Below are 23,950 nucleotides of genomic sequence, written 5' to 3' on the forward strand. Positions count from 1 at the left end.
CTCAGCTCCACCGAGCAGGATCAAAGCTCAGCTCCACCGAGCAGGATCAAAGCTCAGCTCCACCGAGCAGGATCAAAGCTCAGCTCCACCGAGCAGGATCAAAGCTCAGCTCCACCGAGCAGGATCAAAGCTCAGCTCCACCGAGCAGGATCAAAGCTCAGCTCCACCGAGCAGGATCAAAGCTCAGCTCCACCGAGCAGGTTCAAAGCTCATCTCCACGGAGTAGTTTCAAAGCACAGCTCAGCTCCACGGAGTAGATTCAAAGCACAGCTCCACGGAGTAGATTCAAAGCACAGAAAGCACAGCTCCACGGAGTAGATTCAAAGCACAGCTCCACGGAGTAGATTCAAAGCACAGCCCCACGGAGTAGATTCAAAGCACAGCCCCACGGAGTAGATTCAAAGCACAGCCCCACAAAGTAGGTTCAAAGCTCATCTCCATAGAGTACATTCAAAGCTCATCTCCACAGAGTAGATTCGAAACTCATCTCCATATAGTAGTTCCAAAGCTCATCTCTACAGAGTAGATTCAAAACTCATCTCCACAGAGTAGATTTAAATTACAGCTTTATAGAGTATTCAAAGCTCATCTCCATAGAGCACAATCAAAGCTCATCTCCACAGAGTAGGTTCAAAGCTCATCTCCCCAGAGCAGATTCAAGGCACAGCTCCACAGAGTACATTCAAAGCTCATCTCCACAGAGTACATTCAAAGCTCATCTCCACAGAGTACAATCAAAGCACAGCGCCATAGAGTATTCAAAGCTCATCTCCAGAGTACATTCAAAATTAATCTCTATAGAGTAGGTTCAAAGCACAGCCACACGGAGTAGATTCAAAGCACAGTCCCACAGTGTAGATTTAAAGCTCATCTCCACAGAGTAGGTTCAAAGCTCATCTCCACAGAGTAGGTTCAAAGCTCATCTCCACAAGGTAGATCTAAAGCACACCTCCATATAGTAGTTTCAAAGCACAGCTCCACAGAGTAGAGTCAAAGCACAGTTCCATGGAGTAGATTCAAAGCTCATCTCCGCAGAGAACACTCAAAGTTCATCTCCACCGAGGAGATTCATAGCACAGCCCCAAAGAGTAGATTCAAAGCTCATCTCCAGCGAGCAGGTTCAAAGCACAGCCCCAAAGAGAATATTCAAAGCTCATCTCCATAGAGTACATTCAAAGCTCATCTCCATATAGTACGTTGAAAGCTTATCTCCATAGAATAGGTTTCAAAGCACAGCCCCACAGAGTAGATTCAAAGCTCATCTTCATAGAGTACATTCAAAGCTCATCTCCACAGAGTAGGTTCAAATCACAGCTTCACAAAGTAGATTCAAAGCTCATCTCCACACAGTAGATCTGAAGCGCAGCTCCATAAGTAGGTTCAAAGCAGAGCTCCACGGAGTAGATTCAAAGCTCATCTCCAAGGATTAGATTCATAGCACAGCTCCAGAGACTTGCTCCCATGAAAAGCTCATGCCTGTAGAACCTCTGCATAGCTGCAGAGATTTGTTCTAAAGTGCTGCTCCAGATCTGCTATAATGCACAGATCTACAGAGTAGATTTAAAGCACAGCTCAACAGGGTACACTGAAAGGCCATCTCCACAGAGAAGACTCAAAGCTCATCTCCAGAGAGTAGATTCACAACACAGCTCCAGACAGTAGATTCACAGCACAGCTCCAGAAACTTGCCCCCGTGAAAAGGTCCAGCCTGTAGAACCTATGCATAGCTGCAGAGAGTTGTTCTAAAGTGCAGCTCCAGAGCTGCTGTAATGCACAGCTCCATAGAGCTGTGTAGAAACACAGCACCAGTGTACTACAGAAGTATTGACGTGCTGTTGGGCAGGGGTGAATAACGGCAAATTTTCAACTCCGGGTTTGTAAGTGGGGAGGTGGAGGTAGCAGGGTAAAAAGGACAAGCAGCCAGCCAAATATTACTACATGTTGTTTATTTGGTAGCAGTGTCCATTCCTCCAGACACACCTTCTCAAAGCCAGAATGCTCCAGCAGCATGCCCTTCCACTAGAAGTCCCTTCTCAGTGTTAGAAGGCCCCAAGAGCGTGCCCTTTTCCTTCTATAAGTGTCTTCTCGGAGCTGCAGGGCACCAGCAGAGTGCACCCCTCCATACACGCCTCGTCTGTGCCAGAGAGCTCAGTGTGCCCTTCCTCCAGCAGTGCCTTCTCAGCATACAACTGCCCAGCAGCGTGGCCTTCTTTGAGACCTGTCTAAGGGTGTGTAAAGACAGCCCAGCAGCGTGGCCTTCTTTCAGACCTGTCTCAGGGTGTGTAAAGACAGCCGAGCAGCGTGGCCTTCTTTCAAACCTAAGAGTGTGTAAAGACAGCGCAGCAGCGTGGCCTTCTTTGAGACCTGTCTAAGGGTGTGTAAAGACAGCGCAGCAGCGTGGCCTTCTTTGAGACCTGCCTAAGGGTGTGTAAAGACAGCGCTGCAGCGTGACCTTCTTTGAGACCTGTCTAAGGGTGTGTAAAGACAGCCCAGCAGCGTGGCCTTCTTTCAAACCTGTCTAAGGGTGTGTAAAGACAGCGCAGCAGCGTGACCTTCTTTGAGACCTGTCTAAGGGTGTGTAAAGACAGCGCAGCAGCGTGACCTTCTTTGAGACCTGTCTAAGGGTGTGTAAAGACAGCCGAGCAGCGTGGCCTTCTTTGAGACCTGTCTAAGGGTGTGTAAAGACAGCCGAGCAGCGGGGCCTTCTTTCAAACCTGTCTAAGGGTGTGTAAAGACAGCGCAGCAGCGTGGCCTTCTTTCAAACCTAAGGGTGTGTAAAGACAGCGCAGCAGCGTGGCCTTCTTTGAGACCTGTCTAAGGGTGTGTAAAGACAGCGCAGCAGCGTGGCCTTCTTTGAGACCTGTCTAAGGGTGTGTAAAGACAGCCGAGCAGTGTGACCTTCTTTGAGACCTGTCTAAGGGTGTGTAAAGACAGCGCAGCAGCGTGACCTTCTTTGAGACCTGTCTAAGGGTGTGTAAAGACAGCCGAGCAGCGGGCCTTCTTTCAAACCTGTCTAAGGGTGTGTAAAGACAGCCCAGCAGCGTGGCCTTCTTTGAGACCTGTCTAAGGGTGTGTAAAGACAGCCGAGCAGTGTGACCTTCTTTGAGACCTGTCTAAGGGTGTGTAAAGACAGCCGAGCAGCGGGGCCTTCTTTCAAACCTGTCTAAGGGTGTGTAAAGACAGCCCAGCAGCGTGGCCTTCTTTGAGACCTGTCTAAGAGTGTGTAAAGACAGCCCAGCAGCGTGCCATTCTATGAGACCTGTCTAAGGGTGTGTAAAGACAGCCCAGCAGCGTGGCCTTCTTTGAGACCTGTCTAAGAGTGTGTAAAGACAGCCCAGCAGCGTGCCATTCTATGAGACCTGTCTAAGGGTGTGTAAAGACAGCCGAGCAGTGTGACCTTCTTTGAAACCTGTCTAAGGGTGTGTAAAGACAGCCGAGCAGTGTGACCTTCTTTGAGACCTGTCTAAGGGTGTGTAAAGACAGCGCAGCAGCGTGACCTTCTTTGAGACCTGTCTAAGGGTGTGTAAAGACAGCCGAGCAGCGTGACCTTCTTTGAAACCTGTCTAAGGGTGTGTAAAGACAGCCGAGCAGCGTGGCCTTCTTGCAGAACTGCCTTCTAAGGGTGTGTACGACGGGCCGGCTGCGTATCCTTCTTCCAGACCTGCCTTCTAAGGGGTGTGTAAAGACGGCATATCAGCGAATATTCAACGCACGGGTTCACTGGCGTATCTTTTGTTATCAACACTTGTTTTTCGGTAATGAGGCACCGGCAGCGTGGGTAGAGTTGGTACTAACGTCTTGAGGCTGTCTCTGTCCTACGCCCATGAGCGAAGATTCAAGACACGGGCCCAGGGAGCCAGGGTTGCAACTGATCTTTAATGCACACTTCTACAACGCATGCACTGTGCAAAAGGCGAGCGCGGCCCAAAACATATTCCGCACAGCAGCTCCAATGTACAGCTCTAGAGTGTTAGACACACCTGTCAGCCAGGTGGCTCTGAACTGAGGGTGAGAGACCCGATGCTTAAGAGGATTGACCCATTGGGAGAAATATGATTTTTGGCGGGTGACGCTGATTGAGAAAGAAGGTAGTCTAATGGACGTCCACAGAGGAAGGATGATTTTTAGGAGGGTCTGTGTTACTGAAGTAGGTTGACAGTCGCCAAAAGAGGGCGAAGTGACAGGTAAGCTTCAAAGCACAACTCGACAGTTTTAAAGCACAGCTGCAGCTGGTAGCTCAGCCACACAAGGGCAAAACGCCATACCATTAGCAACCAAGACTTCTAGGCGCCTACGATGGGACGGCGGGCGTATCCGATTACTCTGTTCTGGATCAATCCCTGCCTGTCACACACGAAGCCAGTTCTCGTCAATAAAACCCACATTTACGCAATAGCAAGGCACACCAACAGCTCGTAAAAATGAATGGGTTACCGTAAATGTGTTCTAATCCACTCCACTAACATACCAGGAATGGGGTGTCAAGTCTGTCCTCGTCTACACACTGAGATAAATATAAACAGTCTCAACATTCTGCCCCAAAGTATTTTTTGTTGCATGCACAATGACGCCCTAAAACATCAAAAAAGCCACTGGTGCCACCTACCGACAACCCGAGGAAATGCGCTTTTGGAACCTCGGCTATGGTGTTGATATGAAGCGGCGCAGCTATCAATAGTGCAGCAACACTGGATTTGTGCTTGTTGTTTCCGGTGAGGAGCACCGGCACTTACATTACCTGCCCCAAACATTTACTGTGAACAAAAGACATATGGGAAAGACGGAGGAAGAAAAAAAAAAAGGGGCACAAAGGGGAAAAGCAGAAAGCTGCAAGAGTGAGCTGAAAGGGCAGGGAGCGGCTTTAAATGGATTGAAGAGGCCCGAGATGGCTTCAGGATTACGCTGCATCAGTACTCAGCGTTCGCACATTTAAATGCAGCAGCCGGGTGTTTCAGAGGAGGACTTTAGGCACCAGCACGTTTTTATTAACAAATTAAGCACTGACTGCAGCCCTTCACTTTGAGGTGTCAAATGAAGTATCACACTCACTTGCGCCAACTTGTTCAGCAGCTAAGAGAGTTTCGGTGAGCTCCCATTCCCTGCTAAGCGCAGGAAAGACAACACTATTTCCACAGTTTATGCCGTTTCTCAGACAACCCTCTCCAATATTACAGTTGTCAAAGAGGCCAAGACGACCGCAGGAGTTAGATAAACGGGTGGATGAAGAACTTAGGGGCTCAGCAGTTCTTCACCAACATCCTGCTGTACCACCTGGAGGTCCAACTTTAGCCTACGTGTGCATACCCCTGCGACTCTAGCACCGGTTAAAGGAGGCCTGCCTGGAGATCGGTCTGATTGCAGATTTTGGCCCCTTATGGCCTCAGTCAGTGTCTGTGGCTCCAGGGAAAGGGCTCAGGATTTTCTGTCACTAGGAGCATTCGAGACCGAGTCAGAGCACCCAGAGCACTGACCACATCAGACTCTTAACTCCTGCCTGTTCACTACCGGTGTAATAGAGGACTGCTGGGAGGCAGCATTAACTGTGCAGCAAACATCTAAAGATTAAGCATATAATGATGTTTGAGGCCACTATCAGGCATTTGTATGTTGATGTAGCGAGACTGGGGCCCCCAACATGTTATGTGAGCCACTCATATGAACCTCAAATCTGGTTTGTAAACAGAAGATGGGACACTGAGAGGCAAGTGTTCATACCTACTGTTTTAACCCCTTTGCATTTAAGCCCCCCGTGCTAAGCCTTTTTTTGACTATTTGGGATAGTCTGCGCTTAGGCCCCCATACCTTTTTGTCCACGTAAGATATTCATGTCAAATTTGTGTCCTTTTTTTCCCCAAACATGCGGGGGATTCTAAGGGTGGCCTGGGTTTGTGGATTCCTCTGGAGGGAACTGAGAAATCAGTCAAAATACAGCCACATTTTGTTTTCTTTTGGGAAAAATGGGGAAAAAAGTGCTGCACATGAAAGAGTCTGTTTTTTCCCTGCAAATGGCATCAACGCAGGGTTTGCAGTGCTAAAATTACAAACTTCCCAGCTTTTAGCAACAGGCAGACTTGAATCAGAAAACCAAAATTTTCAACACAGTTTTAGCATTTTACTAGGACATAGCCCATTTACCTATTTTATGAGCTTTCAACCTCCTTCAGTGGCGTAACAAAACGTGAGGGGGGGCTCCCCTGCAAAGTACCTGAAGGGTGGCCCCCTCGGAACCCAGTCAGGGGACTGCCGCCCGTGCACAGTGTACTGTGTTAAGAGGGCCCACTGGAGTTGGACCCCCCGCATCGCTGGGGCTTTGGGGACCTTTGTTAAGCCACTGACCTCCTTCCAGTTAGTGGTAGATGCAAGCAAAACCAATGGTGGATCCTGGTAAGCTATACAGTTATGAAAAGAAGACACAATTCTGAATTTAGCAAGGGGTCATTTATGTAGATCCTTCAAGGTTTTCCCAAAGAAAGTAACAGTTGAAATAAAAATAATATTGAAATGCAATGCAAAAAAAACCCAGCCATTTATGTCTACGTTTTCATCTGTAACTTCTTTTAACTATGGCAGATTTTTTAAATCAATATACCGTTAGGTCTGCTGGACCCTTCTGGTTGTGGGGATATATATGGCTTTGAGGTTCACAAAGAACCCTAGGTACCCAGAGCCAATAACTAAGCTGGACCTTGCAATTGTTTTCCATTGTGCACCAGGTATACAGTAATTAATTTGGTAAAATATAAAGAGTGAAAAATAGGTATCAAGGAAACCTATTTATTTCCAAAATGGGCACAAGATATGAAGTGTATAAGCAGTGGTTATTTGCACATCTCTGAATTTGGGGTTACCCATACTAGCAAGTGAATTAGAGGGCATTTCTCAAAATGACTTCTTTCTTACAAACTATATTACATTTGGAAGGCGCAAAAGCAGAGAAAGACAATTGATAATAACACTTACTCTCCTATTCTGTGTCCTCCTAAGAGTCCTGATATAAATGGTACCTCACTCGTGTCGATAGGCATAGGGTCCACGACAGAAATCAGCCCAAAACGCAACATGGATACATCAAATCTTTCAATGCAAAAGTGACCATTTTTTTGCAAAGTGGGTAGCTGTGGTTTTTGGGCCCTACCTCAGCTGGCACCTAGGGAAACCTAGCAAACCTTTACATTTAGAAAACTAGACACCTAGGTGAATCCAGGATGGGGTGACTTGTGTGGATCTCATCAGGTTGTTTTACCCCAAATCCCTAGCAAACCTCAAACTGTTACTAAAAACACATTCACCTCATATTTCTGTGAAGGAAAGTTCTGGAATCTGAGGGGAACTACAGCCTTCCTTCCACCCAGCAGTACCCCAAGTCTTCTGATAAAAATTGCACCTTACTTGTGTGGGTAGGCCTAGTGCCTGTGACAGGGAAGGGCCAACAATGTATAGAAATTGAGGGGGCTCCATATGTTTTTAGACTGACTGCTTTGGATACCCACACAAGTGGGGCAGAACTTCTATCAGTACAGATGGGGCAATGCTGGGTGGTAGGAATTATGTGGATTCCTGCAGATTCCAGAAGTTTCCATCACAGAAATGTAAGTAAAATGCATGATGGCAAAGTTGGAGATTTGCAGGGTTTTGTGGGTAAGAAAATTATGTGGGGTGCATGTGAAGCACATCACCCTGGACTCTCTCAGATGTTTACTTTTCAGAAGTGTCTGGGCCTGGTACGTTTTTCCCAAGTCCAAAAAAGTGCAGCCTCTGACCATTGCAAGTGGGACAATCCAGGGAGTTAGCTAAGCCCTCTTGGTCCATATCTAATATCAAAACCCAAAAGAGTCAAATGTCCTTTTGCTTTCCATTGGGATGACATGCTGAAATCCATGGGGGTGGGGGCAGGGGCAATAAAGACTTTTGCCCCCTTCAGTTGGGGAAGGAGGCATGGCCACGCCCTTGGTGGTGGGCAGCCCCCAGCCCTCTGTTCTTTTGAAAAAAAAAATGCTTCCCTACTGCCTAGTGTATTTGATCAGGCATAATAATCACCATCTGCCCTCCAGGAGAGGCAGAATGATTGTGCCCATTTACTTGGAGGGGGCATTGCAATGCAGATTCTGGGCAGCCCCTACCTCTACATTACCAAAAAATCCCTGATGCCTAGTGGGCTTTCTGGCCCCCTGGGGGGGAGGAGGGCGGAAAGACTATGCAGATTGGCTTTTTGGGTGGGGCCATTGCAATGCCCATTCTGGGCAGCCCCCACCTTTAGAAGAATAAAGAAAAATCCCTGGTGCCTAGTGGGATTTCTGCCTTGCCCCTATTTCCCTGTTCTGACTTCCAAGGCGGCAGAAAGACTGTGCCTATATCTGGGAGGGGTGGGGGGATTACAGTGCCCATTCAGGGCACTTTCCCACCCCTAAATTTAATTAACAAATGAATCCCTGGTTCCTAGTGGGCTTTTTGCCCATCAGGGGGCAGATCAGGGGCTATTGCCCCCATCTGCCACCCAGGAGGGGCCAGAAAGACTGTGCCTATTTCTGGGAGGGGGCATTACAATGCCCCTTCAGGGCAGCCCCGCCCCTTAGTTTACATAAACAATCCCTGATTCCTAGTGGGGTCTGTGCCCCCCCACCCCCAGTCCCAGCCCTCCCCCCAGTAGAAGCAGCAAGACTCAATACCCTAAAATAAGTTGGAGGGGAGCAAAAGCCCTTTCCCAAGGGGTCGCTCACCCCCACCCCCCCTTCCTCTGGTATCTAGTGGATGGATCTCTGTTTGGGGATTGCCCTTCTGTGGCGAACCCCAAGCAGGGATCCACTAGGGAGGGGTACCATTGGAAAGTGGAGATTCTCCCCTTTCCAGTGATACCTGTCCTGTCTTCCTTGGTGCTAGGGGGGCTGAGGTAGCCCCATGAGCACCGAAGCAGGATCTGCCAAACCAACCAATGAGCATGAGAAACCACTGCTGCCAATCGAAGAGAGCTGTGATCTTGGGACTTCTATAAGAGACATGAAGGCAGAACGCAGTGCTCAAGGAGGGTTGCATGGTGTTCTATAAATGCCTGCTTTTATACAGAGCTTAATACTAATGTTTTTGCACATTCTAAGTACTATAGATAGCAGACAATACTATTATTCAATGTAAAGGTCCTAAATTTATTTTAGGATGATCAAGGGCAGAGTTGGTCTGTTGACACATTTATCCATGTTACTAAGGCAAGTTGGAGCTTTAGGGCATTTGTGTAGGGTGGCACTTATGTACACTTTTATCCTAATGTCAAAGGTACCCTGCAGAGTTATTTAACAGTAGGGATCAAGGATCTCCATGTCTTTCTTATTGTTAAGCTCTCTGCTCCATTCTAGAGTCATTATTGATGGATACTTTAATCTAGGAGGTGGTGTTATGCCAACTACTTATAAGTGCCACTAAACTTGACACGTTTTCACACAATGTCAATTTGATTCTCTTTGTGAGTTTTTCATTGACGGAGAAATCTACACTTTTTGTGAGTGGCACCTCGCAGTGTGGAGTCGTAGTTTGGTGCCACTGCAGGTGTATGAATCATGTTCTTAAAGGAGACATTCTGCATGTAGTAACATTATCTACTTTTTAAATCTAATTTATTTAAGAATTTGGGTGATCCACGATTCAGTGCGTTCCTGGAATTTTATCATTGTGCTGTATAAATTATACTTCACAATTCCAAGACGTACATTACCTTCTCAGTGGACTTGGCTAGTTGCTGCTGTGCCTCATAGTCTTTCTTAGTTTCCAAAATTTTCTTTACAAGTCCACCTGTGGACGAGAAATAAGTCACTCAGCTTTATCATCCCTAACTCATAAGGAGAAAGACAACATCCTATAGACAAAGCATCAGAAAGTGGGGAATAATATGCTATAGATGTAACGGCTTTCTGCTGGCCAAAAGCTAACATTTATGGGTCAAATTATATACGTTTCTATTGTCTGATAAGTTGCAAAGATTGCTCAGGCCACCTCCCCTACTGAGCCTGGCTAGGTCAAGGACTCCCTATAGACAGCACTTCCTATTTGTGAATAATTACTATTTAGCAAACCAATACAAACCGTACCCTGGCACATGTCTGGTCAGTTCAGACACATTGCTGATCCAGCACATACTCACTGCATCTGGTCAGTACAGAGATTCTCTTCAACATACACACTCGGCATGTCAGCTCACTTAAGAACATCTCTCCAGCCAGGACTATAAACCTGTACTGTGTCAGTTTAAAGGGTTCTTTCAGAGCTGCAATTGTTTAAGTGATGAAGTATTGAAAATGGAAGACACCAGGCATGCATGTGCCAGCAAAACACTATATTGAAGCTTTCGCCCATCTCTCCGAGTAGGACTATGGGAGTCTCCAAAGGGGACTCCCAGGATCTCGTGGTGCAAATTGACAATCAACTAAAGATAACAAAAACCTTCTGGGTGGCAAGTAAAACATCTGCAACTGTGACACAGATTTTGCTGTGACTTACACTTTTAGTGCTCCAGGCTTACTCCTGAATTTTAGTAATAAGTCAGTACCAAGCCAGAATTGCTCCTGGTTTACTACTTTTATTTAGGAATAAGCCAGGAGTACTAGAAGAGTGTGACACAGCTTAATGTTTGAGAATCTGAAGTGCAGAAGCTAGCTATATGTCTATGTAATAGAATTACACTTGCTTAAGTACAATGACTAAAACTGACCCAGGACCCAATCTCAAAGTGTTTCCTAGACGCTTAGGTAACAAAGGAATCAATATTGAGGATACAACATAGATCTGATGATAGAACAGAAACAAAGGGTTAAAGTGCAAACAAAAAGATTACATAACAAACATATAGGCTGCCACATAGAGATATCTGCACCACGGGACAAAGGTCAAGGATTACAAAATGTATGGCAGCCCACAGCAAATCAAAATAGAAATCTGTTAAATGGGAAAGGCAGTACTGACACTCACAATAGAAATCTCCTGTTGACAGCTATATCTTTGTGCATAGTACTGGCATATGGACCAGCCAAAATGGACTGGCTATGTACTCCTTTTTTGGGATAGGACAAGGATTCCTAGACCAGTTTAATTCACTATTTCTCACTAAGACAGGGAGATGGAGTTGGTCAGCAGCCAGGAAAATAAATATAATTTTCTCAGATCAAAAAGGGGAATAGGTTAGTTACTTTCTGTAGAGTTATTTGTGGTGGATGCTCTATTTACCCACAGATGTTTGACCCAGTGAATCTTCTTAAGCACCAGACTGGTTTAGAAAAAACTTGCAACAGCTCCTGCACAACAGCAGATGTTGCCATCAGCCTCTGTCACAACTCCAGACATGACGGCGCAGAGCTGCATGTAGGTAACAACACTGCAGAAAGACATCAGTTTATTGATTGGTCTTTTCCACACTCTCCGATGCGTAAAGCGGCTGATAAATTGGAAACACTGACAGTGTGCAAAATCTAACTTCAAACCTTATTAAATCCTGAAAGTACACTTAAGAGAATGGGGAGAAGGGCAAATGGGTGAGGAATCTGTGGTTAGAAAGAGTACTAACCAGAAACAGTGCTCTAAAAGTAACTTACTCTTCTTATGAATATGTCTAACAGATTTGTCACCATGTGAATCAATATCAAAGCAATGATGCTTCAAAGAGGTCGGTTTAAAGAGTGGATTTTACACCAGGAAGTCCTGCATGACTGAGTGGGCAAAATGACTCTCCATGACGACATCAGTCGCGTCTGGGCAAAGTGGCGGGGTGGGGGGGATCAAAACAAAAATAAAAAATAAATATATATAAAAAAAATTGAAACTTACCTGGCTGCAGCTGCCACCGCACTCCAGGCACAGGCTCTCAGCCTGCCCTGCGCCAATCATGACGCTGCTCAGAACAGCGTTATGATTGGCTGGAGCTTCCTTCACTGGGCGCTCCAATGCAGATTGGGAGCCTGGGCTTTGCTCTTTCTAACTCAGCAACACAGTGCCGGGTTGGAGAGAGTCCTTGTGCGTATGTGTGTTTGGCCGGCCTGAGACTGCCGGCCAAACATACATGCGCACTGAGGGGAGTGCTCTGAGGACTCCTCTCACTGCTAGTCACCTCCATGGCCCCTCCCCTTTAAAAATAAAACGATAATAAACACTGTTTGTTATTGTTTTATTTCTAGAGGTGTGCAGCCCCTTGGGGGAGGGGCAACTTCCGGCATAGCAGGGGAGGCACCCCTAGACGACATGAGAATTGATAAAGTACAGCCAAGTGAATGTATAAATGGACGGATGCCCCATGTGCTACCTGACAGATGGCCAAAACAGGGACATCCTGAGCCAGGGTCACAGTCACAGCCTTTGCCCCACTGGAATAGCCCTAAGGCTTCCTGAGGTCCCTTTTTGGCAAAGTCATAATTCAGTATACTGTAAAAGACAACTTATCGGGAAAGGATCTACCTCTGAATCACCTTCCATCACATCATGCAGTCTGAACTGATTGAACACGCATAAGTGATTGCAATGAGGAGCATGGTCTTCAGAGTTAGACGTCTCATGGTAAAACTATGAATAGGCTCAAAATGAGCACAAATAAAGCCTGTGAATGAGGTTCCAATCAGGCATAGTAAAGGGGGCAAAGGGAAACATGCACGAAAGTCCTTTTGATAAAACATTGAAAGAGCTGTCAAGTAACCTTTAACAGTGCTCAAAGCAAAGCTGGACCAACGACAGGAAGAACAAAAGGACACCAGACAACCTAGCTCACAGAGTGTCAGTGTGCTTCTCCTCACATCAGGTGACAAACTTGTACTAACAGTACCCACATGGTAGTCACAATGTGAGTACCTAGATTGACATGCCCCGTGAGGGAAGTTCAAGCTGCTCTGAGAGCGAGACAGAAGGAAATCAGCCAAAGACTGTTGTGATCGTGCTGCTCTACAGGAGAAAAGAAGCCTCTGATCTCCAACTCCTCCATCTCACCACCCCAATATGATGTGCACACATTCATCGCCACTGACACCTCTGAAGGAGAGGAGAACAGCCTGCTACTTGTGAGATTGGCATCAGGCATTAACCACTGAAACTCCTAGGCTGCCTTCCTGGAGGGCCCAATCCTATCAATAAGGCACTCCAACGAGGGACCCACTGCAGTTGAAGATTTCATTGAAGTGCATGCATTCGCCAGCAAACGTGAGGCACCAAAAGAATGCAAGATGTCTAAAGATCTAGTTTTCCAAGTAAGGTCAAGGCTAGGACAGAAGGCTCTTGCCTGAAACATTGTAATTATAGTCTGAATGTCTTGGCCTCTTGTCAATGAAAATGTCCTCATGACAATCGTATGTAGAATGGCCCTAATAAAGGGGAGGCCCTTGGAATGTTGAAAATAGGACTTGGGCTAGTTGATGGAAAATCCCAGTGTAGATAGTAACAGCAGTCTGCAAGTGGTTCACGACCAGATGAGGTGCGTATGGCCTTTGAAAACCAGTGGCAGAGGTAGAGGTAGAGGAATAAGGGTGCCCCCCAGTTGCGTAGGTCGGCCCGTCCAATGACAAGACTTCGTAAAGACTCAAGGGGCTCATCTCAGGCCAAAGAGTAGAATTGTGAATTAGAAGAGGTCTGTCCCTACTACACCATACACTACTAGTAGGGTATATAATTCAGAAAGTGGTGTGGTACACACCCAATGGGATGACAGAGGGGAAAGTAAAGGTGTTTGGCAGCAGTGGGACAGTGCAAGGAGGTAGAAAGGACTGGTATTGCTGCTGGTGATCTCTTTCCTATCACCATCCTTACCCCTGAGACATTAAAGGGCTGAAAAGGCTAAGAGGGTTGTGAGGCTTGACAATAGGCAAGGTCCCTCGCACAGCCTCGGAAGTTCAGATACTGCTGGATGAACTGGCAGGCGTTTGAAAAAAATCTGAAAGAAATAGCTGTAGCCCTGCTATCCTTGAACAGTTCTAGGGTAGAAACATGCTCCATCAAAAGGTATAAGTGAAGCTCGGATGGTGCCCGAAAATCATACCCTGTGTTATCCAGGCTGGAAGTCAAAACTTACTTTATTGCATCCTGGCCATCCTGTATCATCTGTGCAAATTAACTGCAGACGTCGTCAGACAAAGCTGGCAAGATCTCATTTGCCACACCCCAGATGGCACAGATTAGTGACCCAAGACACAAAATGTTTCAGGGACTGCAGCAGAAGCCTATGATGAAAGACTTTTTAACATAGTGTCTATTTTCTCTGATTCTCTGTCTAGTGCATCTGTGGGTAAATAACTTGGACTGCCTAGTAGAGACCTGAACTATACGACTTTCTGGAATAGGATGCTTCTTCTGGTAAGTTGGATCAGCTGTAGAACGTGCATGCCTTCTGGCAATCAGGCTACTTGATTGGGAGGGTCAAGAAGGATTGGACCAGGCCGATAGTTAAGGGTCTCCGTTAAAGAGTTTTGGCAACAAGGGCTCCGAAGTTGAGGGCCTAAGGCGCAAAATTTCTGTCTGAAAATGAACCTTAATTTTCAGTTTAGGCAATTGCAACCGTACCTCCTCAATAGTTCTTCGTACTACCCCAGCAAAAGAAGCACTTTCTTCCATAAGGGCCTCCAACAGGAAATTCACTTGTGTCTCTGGTGAAGTGTCAAAGCCTCTAGTGTTTTGTAGGTCAAATAGTCTGCCTCCTCATCACAGCCCTTGTTGTGGGGAACATTCCTAATTCCCTGAAGAGTATCAGAGTCAGAGGCAAAGAGGAGCTTCATCCTCCTGAAATACTGTTTGCAAGACAAAAGAACAGTAAAAGAGTCCTCCTCATATTGAAACTGAGCTCTGGTGATGGTAAGGCACATCATACAGCACACCCTAGCCAAAGTCAGTTCCAAATCTGGAATTTTAGTCAGGACAGACTCCACTACTGGTACTTCTGGAGCCAGGTTCATAGCTGACAGAGAAATAACCCACAGGCCAGCAACAAAGGAGTTGAGGCCCAGCCTGGTGCTGGAAGTGGAGCAGGCTGAGGCGGCGAGTGGCCAGTCGGTGCAGAGGGAGAACCTGCCGGCAGAAGCCCATGTAGCGGTCCTGATGGATATATGCTGCCCAAACGCACACCAGAAGGATCCAAAACCATCTTGAATAGCTGCAGCATATTAAGAATGCAATCTTCTGCAGAGTCAATGATGACCAGGGATCAGAGTTTGATGTCAGCTGGCCTTAAGAGCACTCACTATAAGACCTCCCACTGGAATAAGAGTCGAAGGGGTGAGGAGCCCAGGTTACACTTTTTTGGGTTTCTTTTCCTAATATTTCAACTTCATCTTGGACTCACCTAAGATGGTGAGCAGAGTGGGATCAGGAATGGCCTTATTTCTTGGAAAGTGACTAACCTTATTTCTTGTATTGGGTGACGAGGAGTTTAGATTCCAGCTCTGTGATTTCCTTCAGGTGCATCATGAAGCACGTGTTGCAGCACTTCAACACATGTTGGTGCTGAAACACTAAAAAAAGATGTTAAGCAGACATCTGTTTCCATAATCTATAGTATGGTTTAAACTCTTGTTTCAGGGTACAACATCCCTGACCCATGTCAAAAAAGTTTACATTAGGAAACTCAAAAGTTTAGTTCCTGATCGAAGTAAAAGTGTGTTGAAAAAAAGGAACTTATTTCAGCACACAGGACAGGCGCTTCCACGTGGCTCCGTGTGTCATGTTCAGAGGCAGGATGGAGTTGCAACAGAGGCCAATAGTGCCACCTGCCAGGCCTGCAGAGAGCCACAAGATGACAAATCTGTGGTTAACAGAATCCATACAAAGATACATTATCTGATTTCTGCAGCTCTGTAACAGAGCTATCTGCTATAAGAGTGTGAGAGTTGAACTATAACTGACAAGAATTACATTGACAAGAGTAAATAAACATCGCCAATCCCATACAATTCCCATAAAAAAGAAAAAGCCTTAAGCTTGGATTTGCAGGAATTCACATCAAGCAGTGAAGCCCACACTCATTGTCTCTATCCGAAGGGGTTCAGGTTTGCATCTAATAGGAATTAGGCATATTTGTATTTAGAACCTCATACTCATCCTTTGTTTACACCAATAAAAGTACATTTTTGCACACAAAACAATGTAATTAACTTGCTTAGCTCTAAGGATAAAGTCCAACTTATTCATTGCCCATGCAGAAATAAACTTAAATGGGCAATAGAATAATCAGCAATGACAATGCAAACAAAGGTTTTCGACTAATGTTGATTGGTGTCCTTACTTTTTGGGGCAACATTTTTTAATTTTATGTCTTGTGTTAATAAATGCCCTCAATCCACTGCGATGATTAGTAGGACCTGAGCAAATTACTAAAGATATTGTAACAAACCTCCTCTGCTCACTGACAAGTATCTAAATTTGATCCTATGAAAGGAACATTTATAGCCACGAAAGGTTGCATGCAACATTCTGCTCTATTGCATGGCTATATTTGAGCAATTCTGAAATAACAGGAAAGATGTGATTATATGATTACAGTAGAAGGGAGGGGGGAAGCCTGGGGCATAACACCGTGGGCCCCATTGCCACGATGTTGTCAGCCTATATGGCATTGCCTAGTATCTGCTGTTACTCTTTGGCTGGAGGCCCCCTTGAACTGCCATATTTGTTTGCCACCTCCCCGCTACATGAGGTTGAGGCCCTGTTGGGGAGCACGCTTTTTGGCTGGTGCGATGTGGGAGTGAAGGGTTTGACCCTCTACCCTGATCACATCAGTGGGACATCTTCATGAATTACACCTAGGGCCCAGCCTGGTGGCAAATGCACTCTTGGGCCCAGGTCTGACAAGTTAAGTGGAGAAGAGCGGTTGTGGTTCTTCTTGTTGAGCGACCAAGAAGATCACCATGATCCTGGCCTAGTGCTGGATATGCCCATACAGCAAAGAAACTCCCACAACGATTCAGGTGGACCACTGGGGCTGGACTCAATGCAATAATTGTGAAGGATAAATCAGCCCATCACCCTCAGGCAAACAAAATTGTTAATTAGGCTCAAGCCGTCCCTGTGGCAGGGAAATTAGCTGAGGAGCCACCAAAAGAAACATGGGAGGGCAGTGCGGGGCAGGAGACACAGGGAGCCTCCCTGGCACTCCTCATGGAGGCGATCAAGGGATCCCATACGGAGTTGGCTACCAAAATAGATTCAGTTGCCATCGACATTAACCTAAGGTCAGACCTACGGAAGGTACCTGACAGAGTAACAGTGACAGAAGATAATGTAGGTGAATTACAATGGGAGGTGGGCACCTTAAAAGACACTGTTTCATCTCCACAGAAACTGTCAGCGAGACTGGAAGAAATAACTTGGGCTTTGTGGGGTTCTCGGAAAGGGTGGAGGAACAGTTCAAGGAGAACTGTTTGGAGGCACGGCTTATGGCTTTGTGCCCCCTCAGTGGCTATCTGCCTTCTTCAGTGTGGAGAGGGCTCATAAGGCCTTAGTTCCCTCGCCGTGCCCATGGGCACCACCACATGCGATAATTGCCTGTCTATTTATAGAGACCGGGACACTATCCGGTGACTTGTAAGACTATGTGGGCAGTTGCAGTTTGAGGGACAACCCATTTTAATTTTACCTTGTTACGTACAAAAATACAAAATTAACGGAAAACTTTTTTGGATGCCAAGCGGCGCTTACTGGAGCTCAACCTGAGGTAGAGCCTCCTCTTCCGGGCAAAGTTAAAAGTGGTACACGACAATAAGATACTGTTCTTTTTCAGAGCAAGTGAAGCGAGTGACTGGTTGGACTCCATGGATGGTGCTGCACAATCAGGATCGGTGCCTGGAGCGGGTGCAGGCCCGAGTAAACTGAGACATTCAGCTAGACGACGAAAACGGGATAAGAGTGACAGAGAATAACAATCCTTCAATTTGACAGGCCGCATTGTGGTGTGACCAGATGGAAGCTTCATTGAAACACTTTCGGTGCCAAACTCTTGTGACATGTTTTCTGAACGGAGGAGCCACCCAGGCCTGGGTTCAGACAGCACTGATGGACATATACCGCTCTGGAGATATGTGCACCTTTGTCCTGCAGAACTGGTACTGGTTATTGACGAGAGGCTGCCACCAACGATGGAGTAATTGCGAGGCCTTCATTACTTCTACTGTACACTTCGGTCCATACTATGTGGCCACATTACCTCATTGAAACAAGAAGAGAAGACCTCCATGTGTAACATTTGATGTCACAAAAGCAAAAGATCCCCGATTACTAGAATCCACCTATCCTCATACTACTCACTGTTTACCATATGGAATATGCATTCAGGACAAGAGTGACATGAATATTGGAGCAGCGGGGGCTTGGGGGGAAGTTTGTGATCGGTTTACAAGGATAGCACCATGATAATGTTTATGTCTTTGCTGTAATATTGGATTGCTGATAAGTTGTACTTACACTTGTCAATTAATAAAACATTTGTTTTTTAAAAACCTCCAAAAAAACAAAAAACTGTTGACCATGAGAGACAGGTGTTAAACGTCACACTTTTCCTGAACATCTTCTGGTAACTAAGTTAGAAGAATGCTATGCTGGTGTAGCATTCTCTCATAGTTGAAGAATTTGCATAATTGGCTGACAGGGCTGAAGGTGATCTAGGTGCAGAAATCTTAAAAGTTGAAACTGACTTCTGAAATCCTTTTAAGATGAAGGTGCAGCAGTCTAAGGATTGAAATTATACATCATTATAACACCGACTTTGATAGGGTGAATGAGCTGGTTCAATAAAATTACTTATTGAGATGCCATCATCATCTTGTCCATAAGACATGCTGAATGACAGCATGACACTTATTGCCATTTAAGAATGACTAGGCCCATGGATGGCACAATCTGTCAGCCTAGAGCACCAGTGGATGGTCCTCAAAGGAGTCATCAGAAACTACCAGACAATCAATTATATGTACTGGCAATGAAACACTAGTGAGGCTGAAGAAATAAAACATTTGTGAAAAAGGATTGGAAATGATTCAAATTTTCACAGCGATTCTGCTGCAAAATGAGGATTACAATCTGAAGAGGCCTCCGTTCTGGAATGGCGTATGTGGTGGTGATGTTGTGGTATGATTTCATGAAATTCAGGATGAGATAACAAATGATCAGAAACCTCTTTGTCAAGGGACACATGCTATATTAAATTGATTATTGCACTGGCTTATATCAAAATCTTCTGAAAAAACGCGTTGCGTAAACTGCAGATTCTCCACAATTCAGCAGCACGGATGCTTCTAAAGGTTTCCAGGTTTCAATCGGCCTCTCAAGCAGTTAGCATGCTGCACGGGCTACCTGTCAGAAAACGTATTCTTTTTAAGGCCCTCTCCATTGCCTATCAGTCCCTACATAGGACGGAACCATTGTACCTTAGGGAACATTTTAGCTGGTACTCTCCAAACAAGATGCTTCGACCAAGCTCAGCTAAAAACTTGGTTGTTCCTTCTCATAAGCTTTTCTCTAGGGGAGGGAGAAGCTCTGTGGGGTGCACAGCCCGGAACTTGAAGCTTCTTCTGCTAGAAGTAAAATCAGCAACATCTCTACTTTCATTTCAAAAACTTCTAAAAACCTGGCTCTCTAGCCACTAAACAATGTCTGTGCGGTCTGCTGTCTTAATGGCTGCCTATTCTAAAGGTTTACAGTTGCACTCTACCTTGTCACATAGCACCTTGACGCCTCTGGGCATTTGCTTGCTCTTCATAAATCTCCAAATGACATAAAATCTCCAAATCAAATTTAACTGTCCAGGTTAAAAGATGTTATGCAAGTCAAACGCTTCCGAATGCAGTATCTTAACCAAAGACAAGCATGCTGGAGCAGCAATTTAAACATTTAAAATGAACTAAGCAGACGGGAGGAGAGGCCCAGGAACACCAACATCTAGCCTCATACTCAAAGTCAAATATAAAACTGGTCTTCAAGGTGTCTAACTTACAGCACCCACTACTACACAATATTGCACTCTAAATGTTAGCTCACAGAATAGGACTCCACGCTCAACACACTGCACCAGACACACACCATGACTTACCGTGCTTCTCGTCCCCATCCAGTTCGAAGGCAGAGTCCTGCAAATACAAAGTAAGGAAGCTTTTTAGGAATTCACACTATTTACATGACTAGAAAAAGGAATCTTGTACCGATGTCTCAGTGAAGTACATATGTGTACTTCTTCATTCTTAGATTTTGTAACACAGCTAGTTTTCAGCAGGTGGTGAAAGAGAAACTACTAATAAGCACAAACATATACATCAGTGTCGGTGACCGAGGGAGCTGGATACTACATAGTGTGTCTTCACCATGGTCCCTCTGACAAGGCAATAATTGATAACCTACGGCGAACGATGGACAGAGGGGTCAGAAACATTAGTGCTCCTTGACCTCACCGCAGTCTAGGACATAGCTGATCTTAAAATACTATTTACTAGATTAATAGACTGTGGTATCAAAGGGGTAGTTCTGGGCTGACAAACACTTTCTGAGCAATCGGCCACAATGATAATGACTCCTCACTATACATCACAGTGGAGACCAAGTGAGTGTGGCGTACCCCAGAGGCCCATTATGCCTCCCCCAACCTTTACTCTGTACACAAGACCCCTGGCATTTCTGTTACACCAGACTGGGGTCAGATTTTATATGTACCTACTCCTTTAGCCACTCATCTGGTAGCTGGCATCCAAACTGATGTTAATCCTGGACTTCAAAGTCCATGTCACCAAAGTTGCAAGGACCTGCTTTTACCATTTCAAATGCTTGTAAAATATAGTTTTGTTTCTATGCAAGAAATTAAGAGCACTGGTGATTATGGCATTAATTCAGTCACGTCTAGAATATGGTAGTGCTTTATTCCTAAATGCCCCTAAGGGCCTAATTGCCCAACTGCAACTTGTGCAGAATGCAGCAGCTCGTCTCCTGAGTGGCCTTAGGAAATTGCAGCATTTAACCGTCCCTTAAAAACTTTACACTGGCTTTTAGTGCATAGACGCATTATCTTAAAAGCGTAAACTATAGTGCACAAATCAATTTTCTCTAACAGTCCAACATTCCTGGCAAGTAAAACTTTTTGGTATGTTCCATATAGGTCCCTGTGTTCCAAGTATAAGTTCCTGCTTCAAGTACCAAAAGTCAGAACAGTTACTTTCGGGGACAAATTAGTTTCAGTCACCAATGCAACAGTATGGAAAATCTCACCCTTCCATCTGACAAAGGAACCTTCATTACTACACTTTAAGAAAACATTCAAAACGTTTATTTTCGGTACTTAATCTCTTCTGACTTTTCCGTGCACTTGACCAATAGTGATCAATAATTACTTTTTCACTGTTAAACTGCTCGAGTACCAAGAAACCTGGGTAATTGTGCGTTAAACAAATACATGCTAACATAACAGGAACTCTAAACCCTTTAAATTCCTAAATCATCCTGGCCCAGCTAATTCAAACCAGAGAGGGTATGAAGTGGCACATGGGAACCAATCGTAACACACAATTTGTTACTTGATGGAACGTTGCTGCTCTCCTGTGTGTAGGCTTTAGATGTGTCAACCATCTTTAAGGTGTTTAAAAGCAGTAGCATAATTAAGTTAGTGTGAGAACATTCAGAATTAAACTGAGGTTTCAGCCAATGCCCTTGTCCATGTAGTAGTGCTTGAAGAAAATACGACTTATTGGGCACCACAGCATGAGGCCAAGAATCAAAATGTGTTGTAACCCCAGCCCCAAAAGTTTTTATTTCAAACAAACAGAACCAAAAAGAAAATCAAGTAAACATATGAGTAACTGCCCGAGTGCAGTCAATTAGTATGCTTTTGTGACATACATCATTATAGAGAACTTGTCCACCCAGAGACTGAGAAGGGAGATGTAAAAAAAAGACCTCAACAGAGTCTGAAGTTGTACATCCAAGGCTCCCATTTCTTGACATAACCTTTTAGGACCACCCCACAACTGGTTCACCACCTTCTCTCAGGCCACGCACAAGTCCATATTAGCACACCAGTTATATGAATGCTGGCTCTCTCACAAGAGAGCTCCGGTTTGCACAATGTTCCTTTATTCTAGCATCAATCACAGATCTGTAAGGAGAGCGGGCATCGCAGTCTTATGCCACTGCGGACTCAAAATGCATTGGACAGAACCCCCATTCATCCCGACTCTTACTAGCGGTCTTATGTAAAACAGGCTGCTCCAACCCAGGAAACTGCAGACCAAACGCCCATTTTCTCCAGTAACCTGAACATGAAAGTCATTCACTATGCCGAATGTTAACATTGGCCAAAGAGGTGATTGTGCTAACTCTTAACCTCTTAGAATGTGTGCAGCATCCAGGTTCCAATCCATATTATCGGAGAGTTCTACACCAATGTCTGGCTATAATCGAAGGGGTCCACAAGAAATCAGTAGAATTGTCAGATAACAACATTTTGAGCCCAATGTTCCAATAAGAGGAATAGGGCAGTTATAACATAGGAAAACACGGTATAGTCCGAGCATTTAGGCTAAATTATGATGTCCAATACATTCTTAACCTATAATGTTCTCTTCTGAAAACAGCATGAATCAACTGGACGCTGTAATTCAATACTTACTTTAATTGACAAGGTGCACTTAACCTTGAAATATGATATTTTAAAATTCTGTAGAGCTCCTAAACAGAGGCACGCCTCTTAAATATTACCTCATCTTAAAGAGGACCACAATAAAATAACACTTTCTCTTTATATATATCCAAAGTATATTCGCAATAACGAGACTGCTGGAACACTAAACAACACGTTTCTGGAAAAATGTACCTCTAACAGAATTTTTTTTTTTTTTTGTTCATTCAGCGCCCAGACGACTACGAATGTCAGGCAGATACATTCTACTCAATTAAGAGAGGCAGAAGGGAGCACTTCAAGTTTGACTGCTTGAATCTCGTTGAAGAGATCTACACCACGCAAATATCAAAAGAACTTCACCATCTGTTTTATTTCTTAGGTACATGGTCACAACTAGAGTCCAAAACAGGATGAAGAAGTAGAAAGAAAAAAGAAAACTGAGCAGAAAGCTATTTTGTAAGACCTGCTCTGTCAACACAAGCATTAGCTATAAGGTGCTGTACCTTTGCCAAGGTATTAAAGGAAGCTCAAGTGGAAGCCTTAAATAGCTCAAATATTGGAATCTTTTTTGATAAATGTAGCAGAAGAGTGGGTATGTTTTGGTCCCTGCAGAATAAAGCATAAGGCCTTAAGGTCAAGTTCTTTATTAGAAAGAACCTGTTGCACATCCAGGTTCAAAAGGCACTATTGCATTGCAGGTCCTGTGCCAGCTTCCCCCGCACTGTCTCTGGCCCAGCTGCCAACTAGCTGACCAGCTCGCACCGCTCCATGTGCTGTGCATTTAGGCCCTTGGTGCTCCTCTGTCTCTTTTCCCCCTCTGTCTTTGATTAGTCTGTTTGTCTTTTTCACTCTGCCATTCAGTGTTTGCTTCACCCTCGATCTTTGACTGTTCTGTTGGTTTTTCCCCTCTGCCATTCAGTGTTTCTCCCTCAGTATTGTCAGCCTTACCCATTTCACTCTCAATTTCCTTTTCTGTCATCTTTGTTTCGTCATCCACTGTTTTGTTGCCATTCACTGTTTTGTACCATTCATGCTCCTTTGCCTGTTGCTGTGCCTTTTTTCCCCGATTACACCCTTTTTGACCGGCAGCTCCCTTTCTGCCCGCTGGCCCCACCCACGCCCCGCCCTCACCCAGGACCTACTTAATGGAGGCTGCAGAGTGATCGCAGTGGGCTCGCTGCAGACATTCCAAAAGTGCGGCAGGAACACTAGTCCTCCCGCCACTCACGCTACATAATCGAGGAGCTCAAAGCCCTGGACCCTGGGCGCCACAACAGCAACTGCTGCACCTCCTCTCCACTATCAAACAAAGGATCCTTCAACTGCTTCACCTGCCAAAACAGTCTCTTCTCC

The 23,950-nt window shown here is 45.2% G+C and overlaps 1 protein-coding gene across 8 annotated transcripts in view; it reads right to left on the reverse strand.

The window, feature by feature from the left end:
* The window catches only part of TRAF3IP1 (TRAF3 interacting protein 1), a 406,766-nt gene that overhangs the window by 13,143 nt on the left and 369,673 nt on the right, over window positions 1-23,950 (reverse strand). For all 8 annotated transcript variants that reach the window (XM_069225520.1, XM_069225521.1, XM_069225524.1 and 5 more), the window contains 2 exons: window positions 20,027-20,063; window positions 9,704-9,780 (listed from right to left, as the gene is read on the reverse strand). In XM_069225520.1, coding sequence (XP_069081621.1) covers window positions 9,704-9,780; window positions 20,027-20,063 — 114 coding nt within the window. The remainder of the gene's footprint in view (window positions 1-9,703; window positions 9,781-20,026; window positions 20,064-23,950) is intronic.

The sequence above is a fragment of the Pleurodeles waltl genome, chromosome 3_1, assembly GCF_031143425.1.
Source record: "Pleurodeles waltl isolate 20211129_DDA chromosome 3_1, aPleWal1.hap1.20221129, whole genome shotgun sequence".
Lineage (NCBI taxonomy): Eukaryota > Metazoa > Chordata > Amphibia > Caudata > Salamandridae > Pleurodeles > Pleurodeles waltl.